General features: G+C 33.2%; 1 protein-coding gene across 2 annotated transcripts in view; it reads right to left on the reverse strand.

Moving 5' to 3' along the window:
• The window catches only part of LOC132756719 (TBC1 domain family member 1-like), a 40329-nt gene extending 14749 nt beyond the window's left edge, over window positions 1-25580 (reverse strand). For both annotated transcript variants that reach the window (XM_060747852.1, XM_060747851.1), the window contains exons 1-10: window positions 24651-25580; window positions 16896-17627; window positions 16136-16228; window positions 15082-15211; window positions 13823-13914; window positions 10856-10984; window positions 8987-9184; window positions 7377-7618; window positions 6491-6675; window positions 5461-5586 (exon numbers count right to left, since the gene is read on the reverse strand). In XM_060747852.1, the coding sequence (XP_060603835.1) occupies window positions 5461-5586; window positions 6491-6675; window positions 7377-7618; window positions 8987-9184; window positions 10856-10984; window positions 13823-13914; window positions 15082-15211; window positions 16136-16228; window positions 16896-17627; window positions 24651-25565 (2842 nt within the window). In that variant the 5' untranslated portion in view covers window positions 25566-25580. The remainder of the gene's footprint in view (window positions 1-5460; window positions 5587-6490; window positions 6676-7376; window positions 7619-8986; window positions 9185-10855; window positions 10985-13822; window positions 13915-15081; window positions 15212-16135; window positions 16229-16895; window positions 17628-24650) is intronic.
• Window positions 25581-27255: the final 1675 nt, after the last annotated feature.

Here is a 27255-nt window from a genome sequence, read left to right on the forward strand (position 1 = left end):
TCAAAATACTTGATAGAGTTACCTCCTCCTGTCTACAGGTTGGGTCATGATGGTGAACAAGTGTGCAAAGTTTCAAAGCCATATGTCAATGGACTTTGAAAAATATTTGAACTATTAGCAAAAACTTTTAACGTAAATTCTAAGTCGAAAAAGGGGCATAATTCTGTCAAAATGCTTGATAGAGTTACCTCCTCCTGTCTACAGGTTGGGGTCATGATGGTGAACAAGTGTGCAAAGTTTCAAAGCCATATGTCAATGGACTTTGTAAAATATTTGAACTATTACAAAAACTTTAACATAAGTGGTTACGCCGACGCCGACGCTCGGGTGACTGCAATAGCTCTACTTATTCTTATCGAATAGTCGAGCTAAAAATGTATAATTAAATGCCATATTGAAATCACATGTTTGTGATGTGACACTATAATACAATAACAAGCAGGTTATTAAGTCTTTACTAGGCTTTATTTTGTAATAAGGGAGTCTGTAATCAGTTTTTCAACCGTCTTATTCTAAACATCACTATTGAATCATTTTTGAGAACAAATATCTGATAGATAAATAACTTAAATATCTGTACATTAGCGTTATAGAGAATCCAATTATGCAGCCTTGGTACTATTTTTCAGTTAAAGGACATTATACCTCAGAAATTTCTTTAGAAAGGGCAAACATGAGTATATATTATTGAAATTATGGTTTTAGAGCGTGACTTTGTAAGATGCTTATAATCTAAAAAAATAAAGTGTTATTTTGACTTCTCTACAAAATACTTAATCACTATAACTGTGCTAATTACCAAAAGGCAACATAAGGAAATTCTTAAAGATGTTCAGGTAATTGGCCAATGAGTAACTTTGGAAACTATATCAAGACACCAAAAATTAAAAGCTTTTGAGAGATAAAGATAATTGCATTTCTAGGGCATAATAGGCCTTTAAAGCAAATAAACTTGGAAATTTTTTTTAAATTTTTAAGGATCATTCATGTGAAATTATATTTAAAGGACTGATTAAAACTTTTTGGCTGAAAAAGAATTTAAAAAATCCTGGTATTGTTACATTCTAAAAACTGAAATCATAAAACCCTTGATATATAATATATTAGAAATCCAAGCTTCAAGCAAATGTGTGTGTGTGTGTGGGGGGGGGGGGGGCTACAATTTAATCCCTGGGTTCAAAAAAAACTTTACAAAGAAAACAACTTAGTGAATTGTATAGAAAGGGCAGTAGTCCAGTGGTAGGACGAGCGCTTAGGGATCGGAGATCCCGGGTTCGAACCCCCACCAGGGGGCACTGCCTAATTTCCTTGAGGCAATTAGAGAATTTACCTGCTATTGTTCAACTTCACCCAGGTGTAAAAATGGGTACCCTGCAAGGGTGGTATAATTCCCTTGCGCCAAAGTGTCGGCTGCACTAAGCGGAGTTAAAAGACTCCCCAGGGAGATTGATAGATAGATACCAGTAGCCCGATGACCAGGGGTAATAGCTGTAAAGTCGGTGAACGTGCGTAAGCATGAAACTTAGACTATAAAATGCAATTTTTATAGATAATAACTGCAACAGTTCAATTACTCAATTGTAAACATTTGTAAATGAATGCTATAATGGTAAAAGTGTGTATGTACCCAGAATTAGATACATTAAACTTGATAGCATTTATTGAGAAGAAGTAGAATTTATTTGACAGACTTCATGGACTTCAGTTCATTTCTCTTGTTGCAATGCACTTTCAAATATAATAAATTTCTTACTCAAATTTAAAAATTCCATGTGTTAAAGGGTAGAAGAAACAGATATCATGCATAGTATATATAGCATCAAAAAAATTTCTAACCAGTAAATCATGATGTCATAACTTTGTCTGGAAATTATGCAACAGCAAACTATATACCTTTCATAGGTTACATAATTCATAGTACATGTAAACGGCTACTTTTACTGTATTTTTTTCTTTAGACTAAAGAGCCAAATTCCTGTGGTTTCATTGCAATAGTTAACCTAGACTATCTGCACCTCAAAATAGACTTTCTGCATCTGGAGTTAGACTATATGCACTTCAAGTAAGACTATCTGTACCTGAAGCTAGATTATCTGTGCCTCAAGCTGGGCCATCTGCACCTGAAGCTAGACTATCTGTGCCTCAAGCTGGGCCATCTGCACCTGAAGCTAGACTATCTGTGCCTCAAGCTGGGCCATCTGCACCTGAAGCTAGACTATCTGTGCCTCAAGCTGAGCCATCTGCACCTGAAGCTAAACTATCTGTGCCTCAAGCTGGGCCATCTGCACCTGAAGCTAGACTATCTGCAACTGAATGTAGACTATCATTCTGCACCTAAGGCTATATTACCTGCACCTCAAGCTAGACTATGTGCACCTGAAGTTAAACTATCTTCACCTGGAGGTGCACCTGAAGTTAAACTATCTTCACCTGGAGGTAGATTATCTTCTCAAGCTAGATTATCTGCAATTCAAGCTAGATTATCTTCAACTGAAGCTATACTATCTGCACCTAAAGCTATACTATCTGCACTCGAAGCTATATTTTCTGCACTTGAAGCTAGATTATCTGCACCAGAAGCTAGAATATCTGCACCAGAAGCTAGACTATCTGCACCTGAAGCAAGATTATCTGTGCTTCAAGCTAGATTATCTGTGCCTCAAGCTATAATATATGCACCTAAAGCTATACTGTCTGCACCTGAAGCTAGCTATACTGTCTGCACCTGAAACTAGATTATCTGTGTCTCAAGCTAGATTATCTGTGTCTGAAGGTGTACTATCTGCACCTAAAGCAAGATATACCATCTGCACCTGAAGCTATACTATCTGCACCTGTAGATAAGATTATCTGCACCTCTAGCAAGATATCTGCACCTCAAGCTAGACTATCTGCACAACCTCATGCTAGACAATATCTGCACCTCAATGCACCTTGAGCTAGACTATCTGCATCTCATGCTACACTATCTACATCTCAAGCTAGACTATCTGCACCTCAACTCTTCATTTATTCTCTTTTACTGAAGTGTGCTACATACGAGACTAGTACATGTTAAAACAGTGCAATGATCTTAATATAATATGTTACGGTAAAACAGCAGTCACAGATCGATAAACTGTTTTATAACATCCAGACATCTATACTCCCTAGTGGATTAATATAATTGTACAGTGATCTCTGCATCCATGATATATCTTTTACTGCTGACAGTAAAATAATAGTCTTAGTCTTCTAGGTTAATATCTATTTGAGGGAAAGTTGAAATTAAAGGTACACTGTTCAAGTCCACTAGCACTTTTCAAGATGAACTTGTGGCTATCGACTTCAAGTCTGTGAATATTTTTTTCAGGGCACAATTGGCTATTATAAACCCACATGTTAAAAACTTCTCTAGAAAGTACTTTTAATGTTATATATAATTTTCCACTAAAAGAGAAGTTCTACCAATCATTATAGAAATGTATATGTTTGTATCTAACATACTGAAAAAGGATGCAGGAATAGATAATCAACCACAGAATAATAAAATGTTAACATGATCCACAACTTATTGGAAACATATCAAAGTTACTAAGTAACAAAACTATTATTTCATAAAATAAACCTTTAAGTAATAGTTTTTCTCCCCCTATATCAGCTATATTAATTAAAAGAGCTGAAATTTTCAAACTGCTCCATCTAATTTGTCATAGAATATTCATTATATTGGACATGAAAAAAATGATGTGCATTAAGTGGTTTAATGTGAAGAAAAAAAAACAGTGAAACATTGATTTTTTCAAATTTTAATAGCTTCACAGGCAGTTAACTTCCTTATGGTTAACAACATTAGGTATTTTATGAGAACATACACAGCTGAAAAGAACTGATGGTTTTATGTGTCATAATTTTTTGGTCCTGCTTAAAATATTCAACACTAAAAAACACTTTCCTTGATAATTGAATAATGGGATTGCAGAAGAAAATCAGTACAAAATTTCAGATATGATTAGGCACCTTGTTGGAACCATTTAACAGGAGTAAGCCGGATTGTTTCCACACATAGCTAGATCTCTCAGGATAGAAGATGATTCAAAATAACCAATTTAAATCAATATGAAACCGAGGGCCATATTCATGTTAAGCCTTAGCATGTATGACAGGTACAAAATGTAGGTTAAAATTTAATGAGGAAGTGGATAAAGGTAAATAGATTTAAATTAAAGAAAAACTTCAATGATAAATCAATAGTCATAAATTTTGATAAAGAAAAAAAAATAAAGAAATTTTGTGCTTGGCTTACACCAATACTCACTCTAAGCCTATAAGAGAGCTTTTAATGTATGTATTGTGTATTGACTGTCAGTGATAATGATGCTTTACTATCAATATCTTTTACTTTTTCAACACTTATTTATTTATTCTCTTTATTTAAAAAAATCATACTTGAAGGTCGAGTAGTTTCCAAGGTAATTATATCAACATGAAGTATATCCATATTAAATGTATAATATTACACCAATACTAAAATGAAATGGTTAAAAATTTATTATAATTTTACGTTATGAAGTATTATATATTCTTATCTACTAGTAATGATCATGATGTAGATGAATATCATACTGCATTGTTTGATAATGATAAAAACACTGATAATGTAACAAGTGCATGATTATAAAATGATAGTCGTTATCAATATACACACATGATGCACAGAAAATTTAATTCATATCAAATGAGTGTCAAATCAAATCAAATTTAGTACATTAATGAATCAAAATTCCTCATCCATTAAGTAGGTAGATTGCTGCTCTTGATAAATAGAAGAGATAACTTTGTAAAATGAATAATCTAGAATAATTGAGATAAAATACAGAAAGCTGAACTTTGACCTTTGCATGTCCTAATTTTAGTGACCTTAAAAATGCTATCATTTTATTTGTTTTAACTAGTCAAAGTAATTTATTACTTTATATGGAAGAAAAAAATACCACTTAGTTTATTCGTTGCTACTTTTATGACAAATTATTTCATATTTATTGCTGCTTTCTTCACATATTCATAAAAAATTTAAATCATGCTCTTAAAACCAGTACTAGTAATTCAATGTAATAAACCATTGGCTTTGCCTTTTCTTCATAGGAAATCTAAGACTTAATGTGCTTTTGAAGAGATTTCAATATGCAATATATAAGGCAGTCAACACATTCAGTTTTTGGACAGAATGTATAATAATCAAAGCAGATGATAATGAAAACCCTTAGCCTGCTGGCAGGAACTAAATCTCCCCCCATGTGACCAGTGCAGACTGAGGTCATCCAGTACATCTGTGTCGTCTGATCATGGTCTGTACTATTCACTATTCAGTTAGTACATAATTGAAATTTTCCCCTAAAAACTATGAATGGTTTTGTCTAAGAAAAAAATGGGCAAGTTCATTTCAGATTGAGCATGATAAAGGGTGAACACAGTCCTCACCTTGTAAGTCAATGTTCTCTTTCTCCATGCGTATTAACAGTAATGTCTCTAGTATAGCTTTCCTCCACAGTGCCCTCAGTTCCTCCGAAGTCTTCTTCTTCCCATCCGCCTCCTCTTCTACACTTTCTACAATAAAAAAAATAGATTTGAGCCTTGTCATGACAAAACCAACAAAATGGGTTTGTGACCAGCATGGATCCAGACCAGCCTGCACATCCGCTTTTAGTTTTTCTACTTGTAATAGAGTTGGTAAGCGAACAGCATGGATCCTGATCAGACTGCGCGGATGCGCAGGCTGGTCTGGATCCATGCTGGTCGCAAACGCACTATGTTGGTTTTGTCGTGACGCGGCTCATTTCATACCATGATGACATTTTATATTATTACTTCCAAGAAAATATTATCTTTTTCATGATCTTTAAAACCTATCAGATAGTATCCACATAACATACTGACATTTTATTGGTGCATCCAAACATATGGAAGTTCTGTCTTAAAATTGAAAAAGTTTGTATTGAATAACTGATTTTATTCCCACTTTTATACTATGTTGCCTTCATTTAGACAGTCACAGTATTGGTTTAAATTGATATCTGCAAATGATCTACTATGTAAAAGGTTTTAATGAATGTAAAGTACAGAAGTAAAATAGAAGATAATGGAAAATATACTGAGGTAATTCACAAGACAAATTTAAACTGAAATCCTCATGGGGCAATACTGTATACCACTTTGACAAGTGGGAATTGGTACACAAGAACATGTTATTTTGAAATGTGGTAATGTATTACTTAAAATGGGAACTGAAATTATGTGAATGAAGGCAGGTTTTATGGCAGCAGAATCTTATAACATTCATAACCGGAAATGCAATGGACTGCTGTTAGTGTTTTACATCAAATATTTAGATACAAGCTTAATTCATTGTCAGCTATTTTTTAAAACTATGACAACAAAAACAGAAACAAAAAATATTTTTATATCAAAGCTGAAAATATACAAAGTGTATTACAAAACCATTAAACTGTACCTTCTAAAGTTTCTGTACTAGGATGCTTGGCAGGTGTGACAACTCTGTTAAATATAGCTTGGCGCCAGGAACCACGCCTGTGAGCAAGGTGAGATTCTGGGGAAAGTAACTGGTTCCCATCTTCACTATGGCGAGTACCACCAGAACTTCGTCTTACAGGGGAACCAGTATTGGCAAGTATAAACCTGGTAATTGTAAGTCAAAGCATATAAAACCAAAACATTTTCAATTAGTTTTCTTAACCGTTCAGTGCTTCCTTCAATAACTGCATTTGTTTTCAAGAGAAAACCAAAAATTTATTTTTTTCCAATTATTTATATAAACCAGTTTCATTTGAAAGACAAGCTAATATTTAGGTAACAACAAGGAAAATATATACCAGGTGAATGTATAAGTTTATGGGTTTTATTTACATAATACAATAAGCAGGAAGCTTTTTTAACCTCAAGTTCAAAATGTTATATCCTTCATTCCATTAACATTCAATCAACTATATGTAACCCCCTCAATATTACACAGTTTTAAAGAATCATGTATTACGGATAAGATATTGACCACTCAACCCAGGTATTGTAGGTTAGAGTCCAACATCAGTCATTGTGTTACCTCATATGACATTAGTACTGCCGAGTCCAGAAAAAGGATTTGAGAATGGTTTAGAATGTTGCACTTATTCATTATCCCTCACATACAGACTCGATCAAACTGAGTCTGCAATTTTCATTTCATTTGTGATTAACGCTTCCGAGGGATCATCCTTCTCCCAGATTTGTTGTTTACAGGTTCTCTCACATATAAATCTAAACAAAGAAGTTTATACTTACACTATATATTCATTCAAAATATAGTGTCTTAAAATTGAAATGTTCATATTTAAAATACTTGCATGTGCTTCATAGGGCTCTCACTGGCTCTACGTTTTTCTCGTTCCTTCTTTTCTTTCTTCTGTCTCTCTTCTTGTCTGGCCATCACTCTCTCTACAGTGCTGGAGTCTGGAACAGCTCCTACAGTAGCGCTTCGAGGTCGAGTACCCTGGGTAGGGGAAGGTGGTGGGCTAGGGAACTCAAAATTAGGTTGATCCTTATTAATGAGGGCAGGGGATGGAGCTGGGGACATGTCGGGAGTGTCCTGTAAATATTCATACAAAATCCTTAAATACCCTTCTTAATTAAGAAATAATATATCCCAAACTGTGATTTTATCGCTCAATAACATCACTGTTTGGAGTTCGGATGCGAGGAATTATATCACGAGGGCGTAGCCCGAGTGATATAATGATGCGCATCCGAACGACAAACAGTGATGTTATCCAGCGATAAAATCACCGATTTGGATATATTATTTCGATTCTAACACGACGTAAACAAAAAAATGCTGCCGTACCTGCTATTAAGCAAAATTGCGCCTGGTTTGTTTCCGTACTTATTGTCAGCGCGTCGGATTTTATAGTGGTTACGTCACATGTATAATGATTACGTCACATGTCTAAATATAGACCGTCAAACAGTGACTCTATTGCATAATAACACACACTTTCGGTTCTTCTATGTTCAATAGGGAAAAATGCGGGTCGTGTTAGAATTAAAGTTATTACATTTCTTTCATTATTAAAAATCTTTTACGTACAAGAATAGCTGGAAACTATAAATATTAGAATAAACTAATTCTAATTTTAAATGTCTGTGAATAATTATTTTTTGTTACACAACAGATTAAAGAAAAAATAAAATTTTGTCTTTTGTTTTCCTTTTTAAACAGGAGTGATTTATATTCCCCACCTGATCTCAATGACACAGGGTATAATGTAGTGCATTTTATTTAGTTTTGAAAGAAAACATTTGAGTTTAAAAAAAAGTCATATGAAAAGTATATATTTTCAGTGCAGACAAATGTTTTAATTTTCCTTCACCTTCAAGGGTGATTTTGACCTTGAATCTGCACAGCAGTGGCATAAGTTCTGAGCATCACCTTGTTGTGGTTAACATTTGAACTTAAGTTTAAAGAAAATCCTTCAACTGATATAGGATTTAAAGAGCAGACACAAAATTATTTGACATTTGACTTTTAAGGATGACCTTTACCTTGCACAGAAGCGTCATTGGATCTTCACACTGCCTTGTTGAGGTGAACATTTAAGCCAAGTTTGAAGAAAATGCTTTTAGGGGTAAAGGACTTATATAGTGAACATGAAATTGTCTGATATTTAAACTTTGACTTCCCATGGACCTTGACCTTTAGCCAGCTGAGAGGTAGCATGTGTTCTGTACCTCACCTTATTAAAATGAATATTAGAGCCAAGTTTGACGAAAATCCTTCAAGGGGTATAGGATTTATAGATTGGACACAATGACACAATGGAGACTGAGGGACAAACGGACATCTGACTCATCAACCAATGCAACAAAGTGATTCCATTCATTACGTTGCAAGGGGTATAAACATAAATGCATAAAAATCATGTGAATAAAGTTTTTATAAACTATTTAGTTTACGTACAACAGATCTTGAGAAACTGCCCCCGTCACTTTCATTTGTTCCACTACGATGTCGGAATGCTCCTTTCATCTCTTCTGTCTTGTGGTGAACATTTGTTATCAAATTCTCAAATGAACTTGTAAGAGTTTTTTTGGCTCGGTTACGTAGAAAATCAAAGGTTGACTTGTTACCCTTGTCTTTCATCTCAATCAGGTAAAACTGAATAGAATTATCAGGAATAAAGTCTTATGAAAACTTCTAATATCACAAATAGGATAATATTTGATAATATTTGATAATCAGACTCTAAAATATACAAATAACAATAATGAAAACATACCACCCACTTAAGCAAATCAACTAAATTAAGTGATAAAATAAAAGATTGAAAATACATTTAAAGTTACATCTTCATAATGATGGCCTTTTTTCTCGTAAAGGAAGTTTGCAGCAATAAAAATTTGTTATAAAAATTCTTAACAGTTTATATGGCTGTATATAAACAATTATTTGCAATATAACTCTCACTAAACCGCTCGAGGCTACAAAACAAGAGGGCCATGATGGCCCTGAGGTCGCTCACCTGTATATAGCCCCCCCCCCCAACCCCCCAACTTTGCAGGGCCAATTTTAACCCAAGGGCTTTTATTTGCACAAACTTGGTAGACACCCATAATAAGATGTTTCATGCTAAACATCTAAGCTCTAGCTCATTGGGCTTTTAAAAAGAAGATTTTTTTAAAGTTTTTACTGTACACATATAGTTAAAAACAATGACACCCCTGGGGCCGGGCCAGTTTTGACCCCAGGGCTTTTATTTGAACAAACTTTGTAGACACTAACTAGAAGATGTTTCATGCTTAATATCTAAACTCTAGCTATTTGGGTTTTTTCAAAGAAGATTTCAAGTTTTTGCTATACACATATATAAGGAAAAGCAATGATCCCCGGGGCGGGGCCAATTTTGACCCCAGGGCTTTTATTTGAACAAACTTTGTAGACACTCACTAAAAGATGTTTCATGCTTAATATCTTAACTCTAGCTATTTGGGTTTTTTCAAAGAAGATTTTTTAAGTTTTTGCTATACACATATAAGGAAAATCAATGACCCCAGGGGGGGTGCCAATTTTGACCCCAGGGCTTTTATTTGAACAAACTTGGTAGACACCTATAAGAACATGTTTGATGCTAAATATCTTAGCCATAGCTCTTTGAGTTCTTTAAAAGAAGATTTTTTAAGTTTTTACTATATGCATATAGGGAAAATCAATGACCCCCCGGTGCAGGGCCAATTTTGACCCCAGGGCTTTTATTTGAACAAACTTGGTAGACACTTATTAGAACATGTTTCATGCTAAGTATCTTAGCTCTAACTCTTTGGGTTCTTTAAAAGAAGATTTTTTAAGTTTTTACTATATGCATATAGGGAAAATCAATGACCCCCTGGGGCGGGGCCAATTTTGACCCCAGGGCTTTTATTTGAACAAACTTGGTAGACACTCACTAGATGATGTTTCATGCCAAATATCTAAGCTCTAGCTCTTATGGTTTTTTAAAAGAAGATATTTAAAGTTTTTTCTTTCGGTTGCCATGGCAACCAGAGTTCTGCATGGAATTAAATTCTTTGAACAATTTTTAAAGGTGACCACCAAAAGAACATTCCTGTGAAGTTTGGATGAAATTGGCTTAGTGGTTTATGAGAAGATGTCATTTAAAGTAAAAGTTTACGGACGGACGGACGCCGGACGGACGCCGGACGAAAAGCGATCACAAAAGCTCACCCTGTCACTTTGTGACAGGTGAGCTAAAAAACAACATTTCTGGGCCATATATATAACTTGACAAAATCTTAATAACTAATAATGTATATTATTATAACATATACTCACATCTGATTTTTGAGATCCTTTGTTAGTTTCTGAGATATGAGAGTGTTCTTTCTGTTTTTGTTCACAGAGCCTCCTGATAGCAACCATGAGAACCTCCACGGACTCCTCGTAACACTGGGGATTCTCATTCTGTAAAATAAATAACCACAAATATTTACTATAGTCACACTCCTGTTGAACTGGTCTGTTTAATGTACATGCCCTGCTTTGAATTTCAATTTTCCAACTGTTTTTGTTCATAGATTCTGGGATTTTTTATATCCGAATATAAAAATTGAGCACTCTAGAGTATCAATTCTAGAGAAACTACATTTTTGTAAATGGAGATGCAAGATCAGGCCAGATTAGAAAGGTGGCATATGACTTTCGTCAATTAAGGTCCAAGACTAACAAGCAATTATCATAGTATTGCAAGCAATCCATAAGTCCCCTACCGGTTAGAACCCCATCAACATTCTGAAGGGCCATTGGCCATTCACAAATGTTTCAATTTTTCTCTATTTTAAAAAAATTTGTTGAAAAAGTTCTTTAAAAGTGATCACAGGATACAGTTTTTATGAACAGACAGACAGACGGACTGAAAGACACTCTAAAGTTAATATTTGAAACATCCCTGTTACCAAAATATACCATTTTAAAAGCAAAATTCTTAAAGAGGAGATAACTCTTGAATTAAAGATGCAATTTCATAAAAATGTTCAGCTCTTTTTGACTAATCACAAATATTGTTATATTTGCCATGTTTTAAGCCTATTTGTTGCCAAGGCACTGATATTTTTTCAAAATAGGAAGAACAGATAAGGCATGCATAATCTCAAGACTGCTATCTACCCATATGTCAAGTTTCATAAAAATATTTCCAGTACTTTTTGAGTTATCACTGGATTCAGTTTATGTGTAAAATTTGCCATATTTTCAGTCTATGTGTTGCCATAGCAACCAGAATTTTCAACATAGGAAGAAAAGAAAAAAAACGTGCATAATTTCAAGACTGCCATCTACCCATATGTCAAGTTTCATAAAAATATTTCCAGTACTTTTTGCGTTATCACTGGATCCAGTTTATGTGTAAAATTTGCCATATTTTCAGTCTATTTTTAGTCTATTTGTTGCCATAGCAACCAGAATTTTCAACATAGGAAGAAAAGAAAAAGACGTGCATAATCTCAAGACTGCCATCTACCCATATGTAAAGTTTCATAAAAATATTTCCAGTACTTTTTGCGTTATCACTGGATCCAGTTTATGTGTAAAATTTGCCATATTTTCAGCCTATTCGTTGCCATAGCAACCAGAATTTTCAACATAGGAAGAAAAGAAAAAGACGTGCATAATCTCCATACTGCCATCTATCCATATACCAAGTTTCATAAAAATATTTTCACAGTACTTTTTGAGTTATCACTGGATTCAGTTTATGTGTAAAATTTGCCATATTTTCAGTCTATGTGTTGCCATAGCAACCAGAATTTTCAACATAGGAAGAAAAGAAAAAAACGTGCATAATTTCAAGACTGCCATCTACCCATATGTCAAGTTTCATAAAAATATTTCCAGTACTTTTTGCGTTATCACTGGATCCAGTTTATGTGTAAAATTTGCCATATTTTCAGCCTATTTGTTGCCATAGCAACCAGAATTTTCAACATAGGAAGAAAAGAAAAAGACGTGCAAAATCTCCATACTGCCATCTATCCATATACCAAGTTTCATAAAAATATTTTCAGTACTTTTCAAGTTATCGCGGGATCCAGTTTTGCGGACGGACTGACAGACAGACAGACAGACAGACGGACAGAGGGTAAACCTAAAGTCCCCTCCGGTAAACCGGTAGGGGACTAAAAACAGTTAAAATCACAAGACTTTAGTGTTTTAAGTGTTAACTCAATTCACTTCTCTCTTTTTGATTAGTGAATGTTCAAGATATTGGTATTTATACAACAGTTTGTTTTGCACTTATCCATAAACATAAGCCTTATGTGACTTGATACCTGAGTCAATATATCAAATTAGCATGTTCAACTTACATAAAATGTAAATTATTAACTGTGTTGATAGTTCATTAACTACTACAATGCATGCAACATTATTGTTAAAGATTGCATGCAGACTGGTTTTTATGGCAAGATATAGGAGAATTATTCCTGAATGCTAAATCTACTACAGCAATGAGTTTATCCCAATATTCTCTCAATAAATAGATCATTCTCCGAAAATTATATCAATTTCAGAGAAATTTGGAATCATAAATTTCAGAGAAATTTGGAATCATAGATAATGACACAACTTTCAGTTTTGCTTTATCTCAGGATTCCATTTTAGCAACAGTATTTTAATAGGTAAATAACCTATTCTGTACTGAAACTTTCCTGTTCTCAAGAACTGTTTTCTTTTTTTTCTTCTAAAAATAGATATCTTAAGGAGTGCCATTGTCCATTACAAAAACTGGAGGTTCAAATCTAAATGATACATGAGCTATGTATGTCAGACCATTATACTCCTAATGTATATGCAGGCATAAGATAAAAAGTGCTAAAATGTGATAGAACCTGATGAAAAAAAGAAATAAAACAAACAGAACCTGATATTGAGTGGAAAAGAATTTTACACTGTGACCTTGTACCTCAAAATAAATAGGGTCATCAACTAGCCATGGGCAATGTCCCAACCAAGTTTCACAAATGAAGGTTAAGTGCTAGGTGCTTTATCAGTGGTTCCACATGACTGCATATTTTCTGTATAGATTTTGTATATTATTCCCTCTCAAGTTATCTGAGACTTACCCTGATCTTGACCTTTGACCTAATTATCCCTGAGTATGACCAGACTGCACAGTTGATGGGGATATAGTCTAATTCTTAATGCTTACAGTGACCAGAGTTCAGAAACTAGGTTCATATCAGGATTTTAATACAGTTAGTCTAAAATACTCAGTGACAGAAACATCAAAAGAAAAGCTGTACGAACCTGTAAAGAATGATACAGCTCATTGGCATCTTTCTCTAACAGTTGCTGGATTCTTTTACACAATAAATTGTAGGCTATCTCCGCATTTTGACCTGAAATATACACATTGTATAATTATAATAACTAGACAACAAATGAATGATTAATTCATATACTTGTTCACATGACAACATTGTACGAAAAACAATAACAAAGTTTGAACAAACAATATAATAATATATTTAAATTTCTTTCTGTAAGTGTTTCAGAATTACAAAGGTCATTAATTAACAGTGTTTTATTTAGAACATTATGTTTCCCATTTACAAAATGGTTGCTTCGAAAAAATTTCAATTTTAGTTAAAATGTCTACAGTCTTTGGCAGATAATGATTTATGTGCAAAGACATAATTTTCCAAGTTTATTTTACAAGTCTGAAGATATAAACTTGCTTGATATTTCAATCTGCAAATATTTGCATGTCATTATACATGTGTATTAAAGACTAACCTTATTATATTTCAAATTTACAGAGCTCTGAATAAGAAATGGCCTATAATATAAGACTCAATTTTGAATCATATGATAAATAGAAAGGATTTTTGTCACAAAAACATGTCTCCCCTAAACTAGGTATGGTACTAATAACTTCTGTGAAGTTTGATTGAAATCCAACCAGCAGTTTGACCTGTGAAAACCGGACCGGATTTTTCTATTTATAGCTGTGGCGCCCATTTTGTGAAGCGAAAGGCAAACATGCCAGCATTATGCACAGCTAAGGATAGTACTGATCACTCCTGTGAAGTTTCATTGAAATCGCCAATAGTTTGACATGTGAAAGCCAGACAAGATTTTTCTATTTATAGCTCTTGTTGCCATTTTGTACAGGGAATGAGATTATTATTATTAAAGCACAACTAGGGATAGTACTGTATCATTCCTGTGAAGTTTCAATGAAATTCTGCTAGCAGTTTGACCTGTGAAAGCCAGACAAGCTTAATGCGGATGGACGGACGGACGGACAGACGGACGGGGAAGGCAAAAACGATATGTCTCCCAAAAATTCATAATCAGTCTCAATGATAACCTAATGACGGTCTATTATTCTAATAATAGTCAAGATTTTTCCTGAAACTTTGCATACAAGAGGAAAAATAGGTGCAACCACTAAACAAACTGGGAAGATATTGAATGACCTTCAAAAGTATCAGTGAAACTTTTAAAACCAATAAAAAAGCACTCAATTCTACATTTCATATCACATGAGTTATTAAAGTTACCATTTATATCCTGGCAGAGTTTATGGTATTGATGTAGAGGACAGTTGATACAGATTTGTTGTGTTTGTATTCTACTTTGTTGATAGGCATTCTGGAATGATGTCCTTAATGCTGACATTATCTCATCTGTCTGGAATGGAAATGATGAAAATGCTCCAGTAAAGAAAATGCATATCAACAAAAGATCTCATTCTGATACATTTTGAATGATGCTAGAATGGTATTGTAATTCATATATGTCATATGATCACATCCAAAATAATCAAACAAAAAATAAATAATTAAACAAAATGTAATTCACTATCTTACAGACTGCTTTGTTTTATTATTAAGGTAAACCAAATTAGAAAGAACACAGATGACACAACATAAACAGGCCAAAAAAATTTGTTAACTTCTGTTCTCAGTTATACCTAACAAAACTACTACATGATGACATAAAACAGTTGAACATGTGCATGAGGTTTCAATTTGCTTCAATCAATAACCATTTTTGATTAACTATAAAATTTTCATGGATTCTATTAATAAACAAAATGCTCTGAGATTTTTTCAATTACAAGCTTGGCTGACAATTTTTAGCAAGAGCTAAATGTTATGGGCTTATACATTAAATTTAGTTTATATCATTAAAGACTTTACTTACAAAATGTCTTATACTTTAGCTATTAGTTTTAACCAATGTGACTTATAAATATATTCATTTTAGCTTTTGAAATAAGTCCTGGCAACTTCAAAATTTATCATTTTCTGGTCTTCTAACCAGTAGTGTAATATAAGAGGAAACATGGCCATGACATTTGCAAGATTCAGACCCAGGATCCCTGGGATTCAAGTCGAGGTCACTGCTCCCATTACAACTTATATGCTATACAGGCTGTATCCCAATTACATACCTGCAGTAAAGGGAACTGAAACTGGTAACTTTTAAAATATATCCAATTACAAAACCTTATATGGCTTTCTTTCTCCTTTTTCCTCAATTCTATAACTCAAAATACAATTTTCTAATATACTCTTCATTAGTGAAACATAAAAGATCTAGTAAACATACCAGATCATGACTACAGCACCGCAGTAAATGACAAAGTAGTTGAGCACCCGGCTCACGTGATATGAACCCAAATACATCTGGCTTTAAGTTTCCCTGCAATAGAAACAATTATTATATGTTATTCAAATAGACAAAACATTTTCAAAACAGCATTACTGCAAATAAAATTCAATAACAATTTTGTCATCTGAAAAAAACATTATATGATTTCAACTAATCCAATCAGTGTTTCACAATTTAACAAAAAAATACTTTTCTTTCGGATTTTAAGAGAGGTTCAAAATAAATAACATTAATTTGAAGTAAAACAAAAATATCTAAATTGCTTATCTAATACTATGATACCAAAGCCAACAAATTTAAATATTTGATGAAATTAATATGGAAGGTGGTAAATGAGTAATTTACAGACAGGACAGGGAACCTAGTTACAAAAACTTCAATACTTTGTAATTGTAGTCATTTTGTTTGCTTTCTTCCTTTTCAATTACATTATTTCCTATTTAAAATGGCATAATACCAATGAACCTTAACCTTTACCCTGCAAAAGGCGAAAGTGATAAGTCTTTGACACCAGTATAGAGCCAGGCCCCCCCTGCACATTGGTGAAGTCTGACCAGGCTCTATACTGGTGACTGACCAACTATAAATTCTCACCTTGATATACCTAAAATTGATAATGGACTGTTCCAAAATGGAAATTGGAAAAGTCCATATAAGAAATTCAGCAGGTTAAACAACAAATTATAAATAAACTAACCTGTGACACAGATGAAATGTTTTTGAACTTCCTTTCGATGATTGTTTGTTTCTTATCTAAACTGATCAATGAAATCTCACTCTGCCCTATTCTGAACAACATTGTTCTATTTGTTGACCTGTCATGGTTGCCATGGTTATCGTGATCCTGAAAATGTACATGACCTTCAGGATGATGCTGTAGGCCATGAAACATATCTTTAAGCTGGTCCCCAGAATGTGAGCTATGAAGCCCATCTGAAACATTCTCGGAGGAACTGTGTCCACCGTCACTAAGCTGGTCTGTACTGTTACTACGTTGGTTTCTATGGAGATCATTAGTGGTGTCTCCTGGCAAATGAACCTCGTCACTACTTCCTGTGGGAGAATCATTATGCAATTCAACACCTTGAAATATAGTTTTTTGAGACATTTTCTGCAATTCATTTTCCTTTACAGACGTTTCATCAAGTAATGTAGGTAGACTTTTTATACTTGAATCACTTTTATGACGTCGCCTATCATGTGACTCGCCACCAGTTTCTGCAATAATACTATTTCTTTGTTCTTTAGCTTCCAGTCTCATAACAAGATCGTCAATGTGACTAGACAAAATTTTCTTGCCCCTGACCTTGGCTCGACCCACATACATGACCTCGTAACATGCTTTCGTCGGTTCCGGCTGGCGTGGTTCCATCTCCTCGAAGATATCCCGCTGGGTCGCTCCACGTATATTCTGAAACAGCTCTGGAACCTACAATACATAAGTAGAAAATTGTTGACGTCATCTCAATAAGATTCTTTAGATAAATCTATATCTTTTAAATAATCACAATACATTAAGTATTCCTCTGTCTATCTTTGTTTACAAAAATTTATGCACATTACAGCTATCCTAATGACACTTTGTGGTTTAAAGCACAATATACACCAACATTTATAACTCCTAGTTTTAGAGTGTTTTATACAGTAATAAATCATAATATACATGAGAGTATCCCTATCTATAATCCTCACATTTCTTACTTTCTTCACTAAAGTCAGTCACAAGCACAAAGGAGCTTAAGAGATATGTTTTGTCTTACACATTAAGCTCTTGTTAAGCTCACTATCCCCATCTATATATAAAACAATATCTTTCTTTTTCTGTTTACATGGAAGGAAATGCACCTCAGTCAGTTCAAAAATCATCAATTAATTCCTCCTATTTAACTTGATGTTTTGATGACTATAATTGTTTATATCAAATTTATCTTAGATTAATGTATATAACATATACCTATAGCTTGTCATCTAGTTAGAATTGTTGTCATAAATACAAATACAAAATAATATTATGCGAGACCGACACAACAGTTACTGTCTTGTTGCAATAAAAATATTATAAATCTTATTCGTACTATGAAGGCTAAAAAAAAATAACATCTTTAAAGCAATCAAATCATGAACTATATAAGAATGATGTAAATCAACCATACCTTTATATCTACATACACATATATAAATATACCTGCTTTGATTGCCTCAATCTGGATTTTTCAGGTTCACAATAAAATCAAATCTATCATGAACGCAATCAATTACTAAAAATTTTACTAGTGATTTTTTTTTAAATTCAAATGAAATACTGCTAAAATTACTTCACACAATAAACAAAATAATTAGTAACACTTTTTTAAGTGTTTCAAATTTATCATCACAAAAATGAGGTTATGACTCATAATGTACGTAACAACTCTAATCTTAATATTACATTTGAAAAATTTTGAAGTAGATAAGTTTAATCAGTATGATATATTAGCTGTAGTTTAAGTATTACCTAGCTTAATATTTGTAATACACCAATAACTTGTAACCCGTGCCCCACCCCACAGGTAAGGAATAGCAGGATTTTTCCTTCAGTCTACTAAAGGCACCACCCTGTGCCTCATGCTAAGTAACCCCATCATAAAGATGACTGGCATAAAAATAGTTACAAAAGTCACTTTGGTCTATTTTTTAACTCCAACTATGCAAATGTGGGTTTTTTTCCCCATCTAATCTACTTTTTTCACAAATGAGTGATCAATTATTAACTAGTACAAACAAAGTTGTAACTGTGGAAGTTTGTTAAATTTGTAAATTTGTTATATTCCTAAATATTTTTTTATTCCCAAGTAACTCTATTTGTTACACTGTTAAATCATTATGACATCTGTCCAGCATTGCTGGTGGAGGATTTATCAAAGACCAGACAAGACTTCAAGCATAAAGTTGAACATGACTGACACTTCAGGATTATAATTTAAAGTCTGTAACAGAAAATTCCAGGGTACTCTCCTGCTTATTAACTTTTTAGTTAATCTAACTGCATGTTTTTATTGCATTTACTTAAACAAAGACCAGCAAAGGAAACTATAGGTGAAAGAGACCACTCAGCCTAAAGCAGCCATAAACAGTATCCTTTTAGGTCATATCAACTTTGCTTCACGTTATTAGACGCTTTTTATTATCTAGACCCTACTAATGTTCTCAAGGCCCTTTCTAATGTAAAGGCCCTATATGCTAATTGTCAGTTCAAGGTCCTACTTCATGTCCAGGCCACATTTCTTGTCCACATCCTAACTGCAAACTTTAAGTTGATATTAATTTCAAAGCTTTATTATTTTATTGTTAAATAACAATAGTGAAACAATTCAAAATTTTTAATTATTATAAGGCAGTTGATGAAATTACAATTGACATTCATCCACATGATGATAAACCTAACAGTACAATGTTTATAAATAGTTATTATTATTGATCGAAGAGTGACTGACCGTCTCTTGACCAACACTGGCAAACACAAGAAATAATGTAACTCTCTCATATTAGGAGCATGATGTAGCTTATAATGATTATAATGATGTAGCTTATAATGATGTAGCATATAATGTAGCTTATAATGATGTAGCTTATAATGATGTAGCTTATAATGATGTAGCTTATAATGATGTAGCTTATAATGATGTAGCTTATCATGATGCTGTTAATCTGGATTTAACAATATAAATTTGGTGGTCCCCAAAGTATTGTTATAAGTGATTGCACAGTTTACAGTAATATGGACTTTGACTTGAAGAAGTATAAGCAGTCTCAAATACTGGACAGCTTATTAAACATTGCAGATTATAGATGTCCCTTGGGGGGGTCAGGTAAAATGATATCACCATCACATTTACTGAACTACCAACATACATGTCATGTAGCATGTTTTGTATGCAAATGTAAATACGCATGCAAGTTTCAGTAAATGTATATACTTTTTTTAATATAAAAATATGGAAATGAGATTTATACACTTCAAGCTATGATAGGTCAGTCAAAAGAAATTTTAGATTTACCAAAATTTAAAGTTTAAAGCTGCATGCCTCCAGATGAGCCAAAATATTTTAAGACAATAAAACTTTGGAAAGATAACTAAGATTGTAAGAATGGTAAAAAGATTCAAAATTCAAGTACTAATTTATATCTTATGTGCTTCGAATGACTGATTTTGCAGTATTGATTATCATATTTCTACTGCGTTACTAACGCAGTAATGGATATTTATGCAAATTTTGCCCTCTTTTTGGTAATTTAAATGGATTGTAAGTACCGTTTGCAATGTGTTAATTTACTCTCTTTGTTCATTTCACAATATCTTACTTTTAAATACATTTTCAAAATTTTCTTGAAAATAAGGATAAATGTGGAGGCGTGCTGCTTTAAGAAAATTCCATTTTTAATAAAAATTTACTCAGCAAGTTTTTATTACGATACATTTATGTTTCCCCTCTTTTTCATGTTGATCTAAGATCTGCCTTCAAAGTTACACCTAATTTCCCCTAAAAACATTGGTCTCTTTTGGAGCTTCAATCCAAGAATTGCTTCATGACATACAAACAGATAAAAATGACAAAAAAATGAAACTTTTTGGCTTCAACAAATCAATACATAAAATAATACATGCCATATTGATAAGAATGTCTGAAATTATCTGAAAAATATGAGAAGCTACAGTTTAACTTCGTTCGCTCGAACTCGGATCGCTCGAATACCTCCCTTCGCTCGAACTCATCGCCCAGTCCCGGCAAAATTCCTATATCACATATATTGTTCTACCTCGGATCGCTCGAACACTGATCGCTCGAACTCTCGAACCTGATCTCTGGTCCCTTCGGCAGAAATATAGTGAAAATCACACCTTTTCGGTCGAACTCAAAAAGACAAGTCGACAAGTTCTAAATAAATGACAGTCGGCGACACATGTTTTTTTAACACCTCATGATCGTGACAAAGGCAATTAAGGTTAATTGATACAAAATAAGAGGTGTTGTAACCGATTTGTTTGTTACAATAATATTGGGTTATTTGCCGTTTATGGTAACGATAAAAAGAAATAAGTGAAATATGCAAAAGTCAGTAAAGAATGATGTTTACCCGGACGGCTTTAATTACAACTGTAGTTCATGTAACTTTAATTGTAACAGTGTTTATCTATTTATAGAATGATACTTGTACGTGTGTTTGTTATTATTAGTAAATGACTACAAAAAGATGCTGCTGTCAAACTTTTTTGTCAAATATTTCATTAATTTATCTTTTAAAATTAAATTAATCCCATTATAAACATATGAATATATTTTGAACATTGGTCAACAAGTTTGGTCTGATTGCCCAATCGAACTCAACCAAATACAATATGCATGAGTACAGATTAACACAACGTACCGTTAATACTTAGATAATAATTCTGAATATAACATATTTGACGAACAGATGTACTATCAAACAATTATATTGACGTATTTATCATCAGACTTATGTATGCTAGAAAACCTTTAGACATATGATCAACGTAAAAATAGTACAACCTCGGTTGGCTCAAACTACCGATCTCTCGAACAAATTGCATAGGCCCTTCGAGTTCGAGCGAACGAAGTTCGACTGTAAATGTTTCTGAGAAATGATAAGCAAGAATCACTAATTCTTCTTACTGATGATTTTGTTTCCAGTTGTAACTTGGAGATAATTAGTTATATTACTAATGGTAAGTAGAAATTTTGGGATATTATATCTGTTTCATTATAGAGGGAATTCCCAGTATAGAAATATTATATGATACAACAAAAAGTGCTCCTTTCTTTTTGATTGAACAATATATAAGAACAAATACCAAAGCTTCATGCACTATCTATGTTTAACCTCTCTGTACTTACTTACTTACAAACAACTGGGGAAAAGTATGGGTTTCTTGGTTTTTTTTGTTTTCTTTAACAGCTCACCAACACAATTTAAGATCATATGGCGCCGAAACAGGAAAGATTATTCGGGCTACCCTTGGGTGTTACAAAGTTAAAGCAACACTAGGGGTCAAAACCACCTTACCTGCTGGAGCTAAGAGATGCTTACACTCCAGTAAATTCAAACCCATTAAGTTTGCCTCTTAAGATTATGCAAAGATAAATGGTAGCTGCAATTCTGATACCTCAACCCTTAACCATAACGGCAACAGCTTCATTTAGTCACCTCTAATGATCATGCATGGATAAAAGGTGCCTGCAATTCTGATGCCTCAACCCATAACGGCAACCTCTTCAGCTACAAAATGGCTGAAGAAGTAAAGGGAGGTGGGGGGGGGACATTTTGCAAACAAAAAAAAAACAAAAAAAAACCACGCACATCTATTACAAGTGCTATATAAATAGTGGCATACAATACAGGAAGAAATGAAATCTGAAGCATGTACTGTCAGATTAAATCAAACATTTTGTTTCCTTGTCACTCATGTTTATCTCTAACTTATGAAGTTACAGATTTTAAGTCAGATAACTGTAAACAAACATTATATTATGTATAAATAATAGCCAATCTGCAAGGGTTGTAATTCTCTTATTATTCTTTAACAAACTTTCCAGCCTATTTATAAAGTTTCAGATAATTCATCAAAGTAATAAGAGTAAATATATCTATATATGGTGTTCATTATAATGTCAAACAACTAAACATCGTATCTATCTTTCCAGAGCCTTAAATAAATCCTACAATAATTACAGAAGTGTAACCATACACTAGAGAAAAAAATCTACATCATCTTTTATCAACCTCTTAATATTCCACTTCCTAGACTACTGAACATCCATGTTAATTCAGCCCTGAGTTGAGAGGCAAACACCTTAACAAATAGACTACTGCACATTGTAAAGGTACAATATGAAGTATTCAATGAAGTTTATTTATTTTCAAGTTTCATAGTGATATACACATATGAATCCTCATGTGCAATTTTTTATCTAATGGACGATATTTTAGCTACGATATGTCAAAATATAGCAACCTCGAAAATGATGGAGTATAGTAAAGTAGACAATCAGACAAGCAATAAAATAATGTTTTCTAACCCCTAACCACCCCTTTTTTATGGTTGTATATTATTTACATCACAACAACACAGTATAGGTCAAAACCACTAGTCCACTACCATGCTGGAGTTTCAGGTTATTAGTCTTAAGCATCAGTAAAGATCTGGGCTAGCCCGACAATCTGTATAGTCTGACCAGGCTATGACTAAAACAATTTTTTTTTTCTTAATTGGTATCCAAAAATTGGCAGTTCCAAAAATGGTAGGAATGGGCAAGTCCATTTAAGAAATTTGGCAGATCAGGGGTTAACATCTAAATATCCCTAACTCGAACTCCTACATGCACAGAAAAATGAATTTCACAAACATTTTTTGTATCATTTGACTTGTATTTGCAAAGGTCATATTTGAATTATACAACATAAGGATTCTTTTGAACAAGTATAAATCAAATCTATACATAAATAACAAAGACATGGCTAACAGGTTTTTTAAGTGAAATTCACTAATTTGACCTTAAGTGTCAGGGTTATATTTAGGTTAAGGTCAAGTTCATTCTAATGTCCCAAAGATTGTTTTGCCCAAGTTTGTAGACAATCCATTTACTGCTTACAAAGTTATAGCCAATTAAAGCAAAAATAAAACTCTGTAATTACAATAATTTGAGCAAAAAGGTCAAGGTCATTTATGAGTGAAGGTTAAACTAAGTTTGATCTCCCTTAGGACACTGTCATTAAGGTAATTGTATTCATGTACAACTTAGACAATTCATTCATTAATAACAAAGTTAAAGCGATTGTAGCAAACATCAAGCAAAAATCAATAATTTGACCTTCAATGTCAAGGTCAATGAAGAGTGGAGGTTATTATCAATTTGGTCTACTTGAGGGTCGTGTCTAAAGGATTGTTGAGTTTAATTTTATAAATACTAACAAAATTAACACAATTTTAGCAAAAATCAAGGAAAATGCAAACATTTGACTTTGAAGGTCAAAGTCTTTTAAAAGTAAAGGTCAAGTTCAGTCTGGCCAATTTGAAGGTCTTATCAAACCGGATGTTGTGTCAAAGTATGAAAACAATCCATTTGTAATTAACAAATTATGGCTAATCATAGCAAAATTCAAGTTAAGCTCAGTCCCAGGTCAACATGAAGGTCTTGTCTAAATTATGGGCTCTTGTGTCAAAAAATGAAGGCAATCCCTTGAGAAATAGAAATATTATGACCAACGTCAAAGTATTTTGATGGCAACAGCAATGACACCATGACTGTGACAAAACCTCTTTTTTTCTTTGAAAAAGTCGAGCTAATAAGGAGTGCTAGGCTTTCCTATAAAATGGAGGATCTTACTAAATTACAAAAATTACAAGGTATTTACTGAAAAAAATATTTCAAAATATTTATTTTCTGCATCTTACCGTATCAGTTATTTCAACAACATGATCAGATGTTTTGTTTTGTGACAAGATAACTTTGTTCATCATTTCTTTCTTATATATCAATGGAAGTGGCATCGAATGTCTTTTACTTTCATTTTGAATTAACGTCCTTTCGCGCAGACCTGGGTAAGAGGACTGCCGGAATGCCGGATTTTTTTCTGGTATTTCTTGTTGTAAATTACTTTTTGCTTCTGCACATTCCTTTTCTGAGACTTGACATCTATCATTTTGAGGTTCACAACTTCTTCTCTTACAATTATTATTAGTCTTTCTTGGCACACCAGCAATTGACCTTCTCTGACATTCACTGGGAATGCTAGACCCTGCTTCCTCTGCTAAACTACTCAAAGAATATCGCTGAGTGTCATTAAATGTTCCTGAAACCCTTTTACGGCAGTTATTGCTAGAATTTGTTAATTTAGTATGTCTTTTACAATTACTCAACATCGGCTGCTTTGACATTTCATCACTTTTGTTGTCATTGTGGTCTATATAGGAAACAGATCTACGGAATCCGTTCCCAGGACTGTTTTCAGAGCTGGATCCTGATAACCCTGAAAACTCACTTACGGGTCTGATATTTGCATAAGATGAAGTCCTTAATATTTCAGATTGTAAAGATTTTGCTGAAAATGACAATGACCGCAAAAAACCTTTGCTTCCTGATTCAGTAATTTTGTTAACTTCCTCTGTTAGACCATGTACACTGTTCCAACATGACAGCATTGCCGACTCATTCCAAGATAAACTATCTGGTGAGCCCGGGGACGAAATGTCACTACCAGGTGATTCACAACGAATGCTGTTTATATTTTCTGATGTACTCCCAAAATAAAATTTCACTGGTTTCTCTACGTCAACCTCACGTCTTTGTCTTATTTGTATATTTTCCATATTTTGTTATATATTGTAAAAAATTTAACTTTACTTAATTTTATTCATTAAAACAAGTCCATCTTATCATTATAAACATATTTATCAAAAGATATACATTCACGCCAACTAAAATCCAAAATGTAAATGCAGGTTTTTTTTATTGATAATGTTAACCATTATTTCATATCACAAGGTTGTATAAAAACTTCTTAATCCTAGCTGAAGCTCTTATAAAGGAAGGTTTCTCTACCCATTTATTAACAAAAGGAGTGCAACAAAATACAAAATACTTATTCAAACAAAAACAAAAGAAATCTTGACTTTTTAGTAAATACATAGATAGAATAGCACTGTGACAGTTGTTAAATGAATAAGTAAAGTACGTATATAATGCTGCAGCAGTCTTAACCGGATATCAAATCATTGCTATCTTATAAACCAGATTTCCTGAACAATTTAAACAATTAAGTACTATTTCGTTTAATTGTATTTGAATTCTTACAATATATACCGAAAAGTCATTATCTGCACACTTGAGATGCTACGGAAAGATTGTTGTACTCTCTTTGTTCAATACCAGTAGACAAAAACAACTCCTGGTTCCGCGGTTATCAAGAAATTCTCCATGCTCAAACTCAGATCTCAGGTATTTGATTGGTCAGAAACTCCCACAGAATGTACATTGACCAATGAAAATCCTGAGATTTAAGGTAAGACTCGAGGCCAGATAGGGATACTTTATGTAGTATAACTTACAATATATAATTTAAATTTAGAATAAAAAAATAAAAATAACATACCTAATCAATCCAAACAAAACTATTTATGTACAATATTTCGACATGTACTGTTACAAGAATTGGAAGATTACCAAAGATTTATACCATACAATTTAGATAGGATTTTATTGTATATATAATGACCTTATAAAATATTGATATGCAGTAAGGCTGCAGTGTAAACAAGGGCCCAGAACTTTCAACAATAATCTCTATAATCATCATAAATGTGACATTAATAAGTTATCATTCATTATATAGTCAATAGTTACCGTAAAATTCCTATTAAACGCCCCCGGGGGCTAAACATTTTCCAAAAGGGGGGCTATAATTACAACACGTTTTTCCTAAATCCAAAAATCATTGAAAATACATTTAGTGTAACATGGGTTGGTAATAACATTAAAATGTGTTAAGATTTTAAAGTTTATGTGATACATTTTTGTGTTTACTATGAAATAAAATGGATTCTGAAGGATTTGAATAAGATTTAGGATTTATTTAAGAGTTCACCGAGCGGTGAGCAGATTTTTTTAGGGGAGGGCGTTTATTAGGAATTTTACGGTAACTGTGTTACAGTAGCCAACAAAGTAGGAGATTGCTGAAGTCAGGATGACTTCTACTATTTTGTTGTTGTTGCTGCTGTTGTTGTAAGGGTCTAATTATACTGTACATGATAATGGTGACATTCCAGCTCAAATGCTGGTGACATCATACATTTATAAGTAGCATTATTCCCCAAGCACATGTTCATTGGTAAGAAACCCACCCCCTCAATTAAGATAATCTTACTATGTTCTAGACAATTTGTTTAAAAAAAATCTATCCTTTTTTCAGTCACTGCATAGTTATGTTTTATTTATATATATAATAATGTGGTCTTTATTTAAAGGTGGTTATAAGCTGATGTGTGTCTGTATTAATGCTAT

Source organism: Ruditapes philippinarum, unplaced genomic scaffold (genome assembly GCF_026571515.1).
Source record: "Ruditapes philippinarum isolate M1 unplaced genomic scaffold, ASM2657151v2 ctg203_1_1_1_1, whole genome shotgun sequence".
NCBI lineage: Eukaryota > Metazoa > Mollusca > Bivalvia > Venerida > Veneridae > Ruditapes > Ruditapes philippinarum.